The sequence below is a fragment of the Neltuma alba genome, unplaced genomic scaffold, assembly GCF_004799145.2.
Source record: "Neltuma alba isolate B1F8T4 unplaced genomic scaffold, ASM479914v2 tig00012214_pilon, whole genome shotgun sequence".
Lineage (NCBI taxonomy): Eukaryota > Viridiplantae > Streptophyta > Magnoliopsida > Fabales > Fabaceae > Neltuma > Neltuma alba.
Window position 1 is genome coordinate 165,704 of NW_021636749.1, and position 11,392 is coordinate 177,095.

At 31.8% G+C, this 11,392-nt stretch overlaps 1 protein-coding gene across 1 annotated transcript; it reads right to left on the bottom strand.

Annotated features, from left to right (window-relative positions):
- Positions 1-585: 585 nt before the first annotated feature.
- Positions 586-4,246, bottom strand: LOC114725038 (36.4 kDa proline-rich protein-like). The gene is made up of 2 exons (XM_028911494.1): positions 3,752-4,246; positions 586-938 (listed from the first exon to the last, which is right to left on the bottom strand). Exon 1 carries the CDS (start codon positions 4,211-4,213, stop codon positions 3,782-3,784), a length of 432 nt encoding a protein of 143 aa, XP_028767327.1. The 5' UTR covers positions 4,214-4,246; the 3' UTR covers positions 586-938; positions 3,752-3,781.
- Positions 4,247-11,392: the final 7,146 nt, after the last annotated feature.

Here is an 11,392-nt window from a genome sequence, read left to right on the forward strand (position 1 = left end):
TATTAATGCGAATATTTTTTAATAGAAAAATTAATTAACTAATTTAAAAAGATTAAAAAAATTATTTAAGTTAATTATTTATAATAAATATACGTTGTCTTACTAATCATGTGTATTAGTTAAAAATTTTATTTAAAAAAAATTTAATATATAGAACTATTATAAAGACTGCCTTAAAAAGTTAATAAATATGATAAACAAAATGAGTTAAGATTTTATATTTAAAATCAAATTAAGTGTTAAACTAACTCTTATATTAAAAATCAAAAGTTGTATTATTATGATTATCATTTAATTGAGGACTACTTGTTTATGGAACTTAACATTTACATCCTAAAAGTTTTACATACTCATGGACAGAAAGAGGGAAGCAAATAATCAATGATTCATGAAGTGGATCCAATCGGTCGGATTATCGACCAAACTTGTTAGTAATTCACTTTTGATATAAAACTCATTTTCATTAAGATGAGTTAGACCAAAATTAAGCTGCCGTATATTTGAGTTGTAAATCGTTTTTAGAGAATTAGACAGGTGTGGGGCTTATTAGGAAAAAAAAAAGCTATAAAAATTAAAAGAAATTTAAAAAGAAAAAGTTACACTCACAATATCAATCGAATGAATTACATATATTATCTATTATCCTTCACAATCAATCAAAATTTCACTCTAAAAGGGGGGGAATATAAATTCTATCAAACCATACTATTCATGAGTCATAAACAGTATGATTCATTTTTTCAAAAATTGATGCAACATAAAATTCACACTAGCTGAAAACAAAATGTTTACAAAATTTAATTAAATGAGTAATAATAGTAGCTAAACATCAGCAATTCCATACTCCAATATATGATAGAAGAGAGAAGCGAGAGAATTGGTAGCGACGTCGTTTCATGCGGATTCTGTCGATACCGCATAAGAGACAACGGAGGCAGCTGCAAAGCATTGGCAGATTATGGTGTCAGTAATAGTCAACAAGAAATTCGAATTTCGAAATGCCTCAACAATAATGGGATCCATTGTTTTATTATTCAAAACTAATGTATCTAATAACAGGTTTTTTTTTCATCCAACACTTTCTGATATTATTTTCAAGTTACATTTAACACCCTTAATTTTATTTATAGCTTAATGTACACAATAATTATAAATAAAATTAAAATAATGAAAGCATTAGAAAAATAACATGAGAATAATAGATGTACCATAAATAAGATTAAAGTGTTGAATAGAATAGGTAAATAATATCGTGACACAAGAGAGTATGTTTTACCTGTAATAATTTAGATTATCTAGATTTTAAGATTTAAATCTATAATTTTTAAATAGTAATTTTTTTTAAAATGGTCAACTTAAAAAATTAATTTTAGTTTAAACTATATACCTTTTTAGGAATAAACAACTATTAAAAATTTGTAAAGTGGTATAATAATATTAAATTTAGGGGATTCAATTTTAATAATGTGAAGAAGTTGAAATTATCAAATTAAAGTGATAAGCACGAAGCCAATTCGCACATCAACACATGCATTCTTGGATTGAATAAGACAAGGGCTTGGAGTTCACGGGTGTGCACTATTCTGTATTCTTACTATTTAATTAAAGGCATTATGATATGTGCGTGTATATGAGAATCAATCATGTTGCGCTCTATATTTTATATATTACATATATAGATATATATATATATATATATATATATATTGTACACACACTCTTTGTGAGGGACGCCAAGCATTCATAATTACTGAGGAACAAGACAACCACATGTGAAAAGATAAGAGACAATATTATTAATAATCTCTTTAACTTATAATGACTAATTTATGATATCACGAACAACCAGTTAAAATTAGTTTAAAACAATACGTAAATAAGAAATATATTTTTTTTTAGATAGATATATTATTAATGCGAAAACTGATGAAAGAAAATGTATAGAGAAATATAATGAGATGCAGTGTGACAAATGAGAAAGAATAAATAATTCAGGATAAAATAAAATAAAAATTAAATGTTAAGATAAACTTAAATTGAAGCTTATACATTGAACTACGCACATCTTCAAATTTAAAACTTATAAATACTACCTCTGGTTATAATTATAAGATCCTATTTATAAACTACAAACGAGGTTTTATAGTTAGAACAAGAGGTAGTAAGATCTAAGGGCCTACTACAATTTAACTGATATCAAGGGCAAGTTCCTTTTTAGGTAAAAAAAAAATCAAGAATAAATTTCTGAGTCACGAGCTGATTTGTATAACAATAATACATGTGAGGTCGTTATCAGATTATTATAAGCATGTAATATTCTATGAGCAAAAGTGCTTTTATGAGTGTACCCACAAAGAAAAATGTAAGATAAAGTGGAAAACAAATTGTTCAATTAAAAAAGAAAATGAATTCGACTTCTTTGTTTTTTTTTTTCTTTTGCTAACGAAAATGAATTAGACTGTATTCTGACCAAAAAAAACAAAGAATTAGACTATATATATAAAAAGGAAAAGTGATCAACGCCGTGTTAATATTTGGTCCAAGAGGATATTTTAGAGGCTACCCTTTGAAAATGACATGTTACATTTTTGTGTGTGTATCTAACATATTTTTGTTAAAATTTGTTCAGCTAAAAAAACATATTGTTGTTCAAATTTGTTAAGGAAAGTAGGAAAAAAGTTAAATTAGAAGACTAACAATTTTATGGCAAATAAATCCCCTCTTGACAAAAATTGTTTAATTATTTATATATAAAATAAATCTCTAGAAGGGATGTACAATTAATATCCATGCCAATTAGGAAAAAAAAGAAAAGAAAAAAGATTGTTTCCAACAATGGAACTTGCTTTTTAAAAATTTTAGATCAGGCGTCTTTTATCTATCATATTTAAAGTAGTTGTCGCTACTCACCAGGAGGAATTTGGAACTGAGATTTAAACCTTGGAAGAAGGCGTAAACAAAAAGAAAATAAAGTTGTGACTTTTATATCAATCCAAGATTCTAAATCAAAGATGTTTGGAAGTTTTAAAATACATTCGAATTTCTCACATGAATATTTTCATAATTTGCTAGCAGAAACTTGAGCTAAACATTATAGCAAAATTCAGATAATTGGTAGTCATAAAAATATATATAATTGAACATAATTTTAAAAAACGAAATAATAATACAACAAAATAAAATATATGCATTTTGTTCTTTTATTTAGAATGCATGCATAACTTACATTCTTGTCAAATTTGTTTAATTTCTAAAAAAATTCATTAATACAAAATTTCAAGTTTTACATTTATGTCTATATATATATATGTAGAATCTATAAAAGAAGTTTGAAATTACTAAATTTTAAATTAGGTTGGATTTTCACATTTTGGCAACACTTAATTTGCAAATACAAAATAACAACACACTTTTGCAGGAATTACTTATTTGAGATTTGATAATTTCAAACTTCTATTTATATGATTCTCCCATATAAATATATATATATATGTTGAATATTTAAAAGGAAAAATTGGGGAAAGGTTTCCCTTAATAGTAATTTTATTGGTAAGGAAAGACCTTTCCCCCATTTTTCCTATTTAAAAAATATAAAAAACGATAATTATAAAAATGAAATATAGAACTTAATTAATTACGTTTGTGTCAATTTTGTGAAAGAAATAAAAATAGAAGGCTTGAGAATGCAAGCACAGAGGAGTCTTCAACCTGAGAGAGAGGGAGAGAAGAAATGAAGAAAGAGCAGATTTACCTGATAAACGGCGTCGTTTAAGGGCGGGGATCAGAGGGAGCAAGTGTAACCAGGAGGAGGCATCTTGCCACAAGTGATGAGAAGCTGAAGAGCGAGAGGCACATATATGTTTAGATTCAAAAGCTTCAGTTTCAGCGTCGTACACAGACACACGGCGGCCTCCAGGTCTACCAGCCCTTGTATCACTGGGCAGCACTGGTTCACCACTGGGTCCCCTATTCCCACGTGGACAATCCCTCCCAGCAGATCCACGCACGCCCCCAGCTTCACCGTGTCCACAGGGCACGTCGCCTCCGCAGGCGGCGCCGGAGGAAGCAGCGGCGGTGGGAGCTTAGGCTTCGGCTTGTGCTTCTTTGGAGGCTTGTGCCTACAGGAGGTGCAGCTCAGAGATGGAGTTACAGAGGAGGAGATGACGAGCATGCAGATAATGAGGGAAGCGTAAATCTTGCCGGAGATCTCCATTATAGTGTTTCTGTGGGTCTCTCTCTCTCTCTCTCTCTCTCTCTCTCTCTCTCTCTCTCTGTGAGTGGAAGTAGGAGAAGGAGAAGTTTGAGTGAGAGACTACTCTGGAAGTTTGTATATAGATTTAAGTGAAGGGGGGTGTCTGAGATATATAGCAATTGTCGGGGAGTGAAGGGGGGTGTCTGAGATATATAGCAATTGTCGGGGACTGAAATGTTGGTGGTGATGCCCAGCTCAATAATTTTTTTAAAAAGTTTGTACACATTCACACATATATTTCAAACTACCTAACAATACGACATTTGATGAGCAAGAAATTTGAAGTCACATATAATATATGCCTTTGTGTCGTATAGATATAATAAGGTGAGGCTTGACTAATGCATATAACACTCTAATGGTTTGTTTGGAGCTACTTATCTTAAGCTGTTTTTAAATGATCATATCGTCATTCCAAACAAACATACTGGTCTTATTTTAAAGATTAAACTAGATTTCATGAAATTAGATTGAAATAAAGTGGATCTTGTTTATTTGAATAGAGCTCAAAATATTCAAAAAAATTTCACTTTTATGTAAAATTAGGAAAATAAATTAATTTTTGAGAAAGAAAATTAAATTAACCCACACGCTAATTTTTAGGAAGCTGCATATACAAATACTGAAATACTTGTGTGGAGGAAGGCCATGTAATTGGAAACATCCTGCACACATATTTTTTAAGAAATCTTGGGAACCCGTGCCATATTGCCATATCTTTATGCTTTTAATTATTCATAAATCTTTCTTAGACAAAACATTATTTCTGTAAATATAAAAAATATATTCACATGTTTAGATAAAAACAGTGAGATTAACAAAATATTACTCATTAATATCAAGTATAAAAAGAAGAAAGACGTATAAGGACAACAAAATATATGAAAATTCTAAAATAGTCCCTCAAAATGATTTAATTCCTGTAAAATCTTTAGGAACTATCTTAAAATTATTTTTTTAAAAATGATCTAATTGCCCTCAAATATAAAAACTTTGGTGGGACCAATAGGTTGGAGTCTAACAAATGGAGCGAATAGCACACAACACGGCAAATCAAGATTCGAATCCCTACGGGAACGTATACCTACATTTAGTGTCCGATAGTACCTCAAACAAAATTTTCTCCAATAAACTTGTACTTAACAACAACAAAAACTCTGGTGGGGTGAAATCCCACCTTGACTAGGGGTGTTCAAGGCCGACCCGTCCCGATCGACCCGTTCCGGTCCCGGTCTTATTGGGACGGGACGGATTTGTCTCGAAATTTTTCGGGATGGGACAAAAAAGGGACCGGGACGGGACGGGGTCGTCCCGTCCCGGTTCCTTTTTTTTTAATTTTTTATATAATATCATATTTTTCATATTTTTTTAAGATTTGAGACTATTGTATGGAACTATGGATATATTTATTTAGAGTTTTTATATTGTTAATGATTTGAGATTATTGATGATTAAAATTTTTAGCAAGTTTTTATTGTGTTAAAAGCTTTTGTTTAGAGTTTTAATGACTATTATATGTAATATTTTGAGCTTTTGTTTAAGAGTTCCCAAACAAATAAAAAAGATGTTTTATAAGATTTAAGCTCAAAAAATATAATTAAAAAAATCAGATTTTTTTTAAAAAAATTTAAAAAAATTAAAAATAATTAAATAATAATAATTTCGGGACGTCCCGGTCCCGGATCCGTCCCGTCCCGACTGGGACCGGGACAACCCTGGGACGGGCCGGGACACGAAACAGAAAATCTATCCCGTTACTGTTCATCGGGACGGAACTGGGGCGGGCCTGTCCCGGTCCCGATCTGTCCCGTGAACACCCCTAACCTTGACCAATGCTTGCCCAAAATTACTCCAACCACCAGCGCTTGGCTGGCATAGGACTTTTGGTCAGTACAATATGGCTGAGGCCAATGGGAGCTCCAAAGTTATATGTGTGTGTATGAGAATGATAAGTCTTTTTAAAAAAATAATTTCAGAAAACTGATAAGGATTTCATATGAATTAAACTATTTTGTGGGATATTTCGAAATTCTCATATTTCGGTGTTTTTTATTATATATGTCATTCTCCCAATATAAAATTATTTTTATTTTAAATGTTTTTTTTGGGGGGAGGGGTTCACGAGGGAGCCAACCGTGGGACAGTGAAGTTGTTACGGAAGCTAGCGAAAGCGCACAAGAAAAAGCGATGAAAAGTGAAAGAATATGGTGGCAGCTAACAAACGAAACATGCCAAGCTACTCAAAATGATTACTTTACAAGGCATATCACGTGAACAATATAGATGCGACTCCCAAAAAATTTAAAAATAAAATAAAATTAAAATTAAAATCATTGGCAAAAATTAGACCTAGTCTCTTCTGCTAATTCCGCTCTTTAATATATAAGACTCAGATAATTAATTTATGAGTACTAAAAAAATTAGTTAAGTTAATTATTTATAATAAAGAAGTTTATTTTCTTTGAAACATCTTTGTTAATTATGTGTATTAGAATAAAAATTCTTTAACGTGTGTAATTATTATGGGGATTGCTTTGGAAAAAAAAGAATAAATTAAATATGAGACACAAAACGAATTACGTCTTATGTTTAAGACCAAATTGAATTTTTAATTGACTCTTATATTTAGAATCAAAAGTAATATATTGTAGAAAGAGTACATTAGTATGTACTTGGCAATCTGATCAAAGCATAGAATAATAAACCCGTCTTAAACAGGTTTAAAAACATAATGTAATCTGGAAGAAGTAGCCATAAGTCGGTTAAGGAGGTTTATAAAATCATCTAAGCAATTTTATTCTAATACATACGAAATCCAGCATTATCTAATGCTCAGCCATTAAAGTAATAAAATAAGATGATGCTATGCCTAAATCAAAATAACAACATTACATATGATCCGTGAGTGCTTAAGAGTGGTTAAAAGAAGTTATGGAAGCATTTTGGTTAAGAAGTCGCTTTGGGAGAATTAATTCCTTTTTCGTGACTGGTTGTTGTAGAACTACAAGATTAATTAAGAATGAAGAATACCTTGGATGATGCTCTCCGGGCATGGCTACCATGAATTTGCAAATTCTTGGTTCTACAAAGCTTTGGCACATACATCTTAAGTTGCAAGAGATAGTCTCTACATGAAACTGGCTACAATCTCGCACATTAATTCTTTGGATTTTGAACTTTGAAGGAGTAGATGCATATATAGTTTACATTTGGGTTAAGGTGCAAGTTTGTTATGAAAGTTTTTGCTTAGGACTAATGCTGCCCCTAAAATTTTGTTTTTTTGGTTTAATGTTGTAACATACTTTTTTTTAAAAAAAAATTGCAAATCAAAATATATATATAATATTTTATTATAAAAAAAAACAACCCCCCTTTTCCACGGAGAGTTGAAAATTGGGGGGGGGGGGTTTACTAAGAAGGGAAAAGATGGGGGAAGGGAGTGATGTAAGTTGAAAAGAAGGGAGGAGTATTAAATGGAGCAAGAAAAAGAAAGAAAAGGAACGGATGAAGGAAGAATTTGGAGAAAAACAATAAATGAATGAAGAAAATGGGAGGAGGGATAGTTGGAAGTTGGGAGGAGTGAGTTTAAAAGAGGGGGAGAGGAGACGGAGGAGGAAGAGAGATCAAAGGAAGAGAGAAGAGAGTGAGAAGCAAAGAGGGAAAGAGAGAGAAAGCTAAGTTGCAGAGCACCTGACAAGTTTTGGGGATCATTTAGGTACATAAATATACTTCTTTTTACCATATTTTCTTTATGAGTATTTCCTATATATTTAGAACTTTAAATTATTAATCATTATAATGTTTAGAGAAAATTTTACTGTTTGGGTATAGAGTAAATATAGAGTTTTGACAATATATGACCGTAGAAATTTAAAGATCCATTATTAAGGAATTTTAATCGGTTTATTTTTGTTTAATGATTATTTTGAGAATTTTAAACTAAGATTTTAGTTGAAAAGTTTGTTATTTAGACTTGTAATATGTTTTTACCGATTAAATTTGAGTTAAATAATTTATTTGAGTTATTTAATATATTATTGAGGTTTTAATCGGTTTAAATATTGAATAAGTTAAATATATATTTTTGAAATAATTTTTGAAGGCTTGAAAAATTATAAATTGAGAATTTTGTGAAATTAAATAAAGCTACAGTTTGTTTATAATTAAAAATATATATATACTTTTGTTAAATTTAAATAGCCTTATATGTAAATTATTTTTCAAAATAATATCTATTATAAATGCCTAGATTTGGGAGAGTTAATATATTTATGTAATTTTGATTTAGAGGGTAGTCTTAGAATTTTAGAGTAGCTTTGGAATAGTTTTGAGTTTATATTAATAAATATTTATGTGCAATCTTGTAGACTTGAGAATTTTGGAGTAATCTTTGTGTGAATATTTGTAAGCTAAAGAGTACCAGGTAACTCTGAAAATTCTTTCTTGTACATGTGAATTGTGTATGATTGTATTATGAATTTACTATATTTTTATATATTGAAATATAATATTGTGATTTTTCAAATAAATGTTTTGGAATGTTATTTGATTTTGTTAAGATTTATTGCTATTAATTATTATTAATATTTAAATATATTGATGGCTATGGAATTGTCATGAGTTGTTATTAAGTGGTATATAAGTTTTATTGCTATCTTATTTTTAATATATTTGCTGACGTATTTATGATGTAATATTATTGGCATCTGACATGCATTGTTGGGCTAAGGATAGAAGGAGATTGTATGGATATAAAATTACCACGTGGTATGCCATCACTCGGTGCACAGTGGATGGCACTTGTCAGGGCCCCTTCTTCCATGTTTTCCTTTGGCCGGGAATTCATTGGAGCTGTGGGACATGTGACACCTCCCTATTCACAAAGGAGGGGAGCCATAGTCCGAGCTTGAGCTCTATATCTTTGGCCGGATATATCTCTTGTATCGGTGAGCTTGGAATAATTCAGTAAAATGGATTAGTTCCTATCGGACTATGTGTTAGCCTATGGCTCCAGTCAGCGGTATAAGGGTGGACGGTGATATAAGGGAGGCAGCATATTGCATTATTTTTGGATATATTGAAAAAGAAAAATGAAATTGAATTGAATGTATCAAATCTGTGATTTTTAATGTATACATATATACAGACCAATAAACAGATTTTTGGTTTATCATATATGATTTGCTTGTATAGGTTAGAATTTCAGTAGTTACTGAGACGTTTGATCTCACCCCCTATATTAACAATTTTCAGGCGAAGGATCTAGTAGGAATCAAGGGAAGGCACCAGCGGAGTGAGCCGTGAAGGCTTTTGTGCTTCTCAAGCACATGCTATGTTATATTTTTATTTGCCATGACTATAAGACTTCAATAGTTTATGTTGTTAAGTTATGTTAGAAATGTTTTGAAATTTTGACTTATTTGCAGTATTAAAAATATGTATGGACTTTTAAATTAAATATTTTATCGAATATATTGATATAATTATGTGAGGTGTTACAAATGTCACTCAGAAAGTCCTCAAACATAGCAATCTTATCTCACTCTGTTATTAAAATTAGCCCTAAAATGTTGACATTGATGGCTATTGACATTTTTAACTGTGAAGGACAACATTGCTCCATTAATATTAACACTTTCGGGAAAACCGTAAACCCAAAAAAACTTTTAGGCCAATATTATTTTACTTCTAAATGAAAATTTTTGAAGTAAATTTATACCTTAACTCATTTATATTTACTAGGAATGTGTGTCATCAACAACGGACTCATAGATCCTTTTGTTTTGAGGCAACACGCACATATACAAGGGCACACATAAATTTGTAGCATACTTTCTAGAGCAAATTTACACCTTAATTAACTTATTTATATTCATGAGGAATGAGGGTTATCAACAACGGACTTAGAGATCTTTTTGTTTTGGGGCAATATGCACATGTACAAGTGAATACATATATTTATGGCATAAAAGATACTACTCCAATTATACATCATTGTTATTCTCTCTCAGTTTCCATAGCTCAGTTCACTAAAGAGAACACGTTTTTGACTTTTTGTTGAATTTTTTCTCATGAAACTATTATTAACCACCTTGTTATGTGTCCCACACTGATGAATTTTATAAGTGTTGTGGAATTTATAAGTTCAAGGAGTTTTTTCTCTTAATAAGATGTCTTTTATCACATGTTATAGGAATCGAATTCGTTTAGTTGAGGAATTTCTCGTAAAATGAGTTCCAATTGCCCGGAGAGGGGCAATAAAAGTCATAAGTTAGACTAAGGGATTGAGAGCTACAAGAAGAAAAACGCATTAGAAACCATTCCTAAGCATAAACGACACATCTTGCCAAGTGGATCGAGGAGAAATTAAGCCATAGTTGAGAATTGAAAGAGATCCAAAATAATCTCCTTCACTACCAATTCCGGGTGGGCAGTGTTTCACACTTTGCTCATATGGCAAGAGAATATCACAATGAACAAATTTTGGACATAATATGCGAACACACACACACACACACACAGAGCAATTAGCATTAAGGGAAAAAAAATATTGGGGTTTACTAGGGGTGTTCATACTTGACCCGTCCCGGTCCCGTCTTATTGAAACGGGACGGATCCGTCCCGAATTTTTTGGAATGGGACAAACCGGGATGGGACAAAAATAGGACCGGGACGGGGTCGTCCCGTCCCGGTCCCGTCCCGATATTTTTTTTTTAAATATCTTATATTATATTTATATATTATATGTTAAAAAGTTAAAAAAAAAATAAAATATGAACCGGAAGGCGGAAGCCCTAAGCCCCCCCCAAACCATCTGAGATTCTGTCATTCTGATTTCTGAGTATCTAACCCGACCATCTCTGCCTCTCTCGGTCTCTCCAGTCTCTGCCTTCACTTTCGTTCCCTTCGGATTTCAGACAGCGACGGCCGATGGAGCAATGAACCGTGTCTGGTGTCTCGCACTCTCACCAGTCGGCAGTCACCTCTCAGAGTCTCAGTCTCCGCTCTCGGCTATTGTCTGATCTGCGAAGTGCGAAAGAGGCCGTCAACTACTCGGCTATACTCACTCTGCCTCTCTTGTCTCGGCTTCAGCTCTTCACTCACAGAGTCACGGTCCCTAGTCCATTGAAGTCGCAACCT

Bases quoted from the DNA above. Each gene is read 5' to 3' on its own strand.
- LOC114725038 (XM_028911494.1), bottom strand. From the start codon at position 4,213: ATGGAGATCTCCGGCAAGATTTACGCTTCCCTCATTATCTGCATGCTC.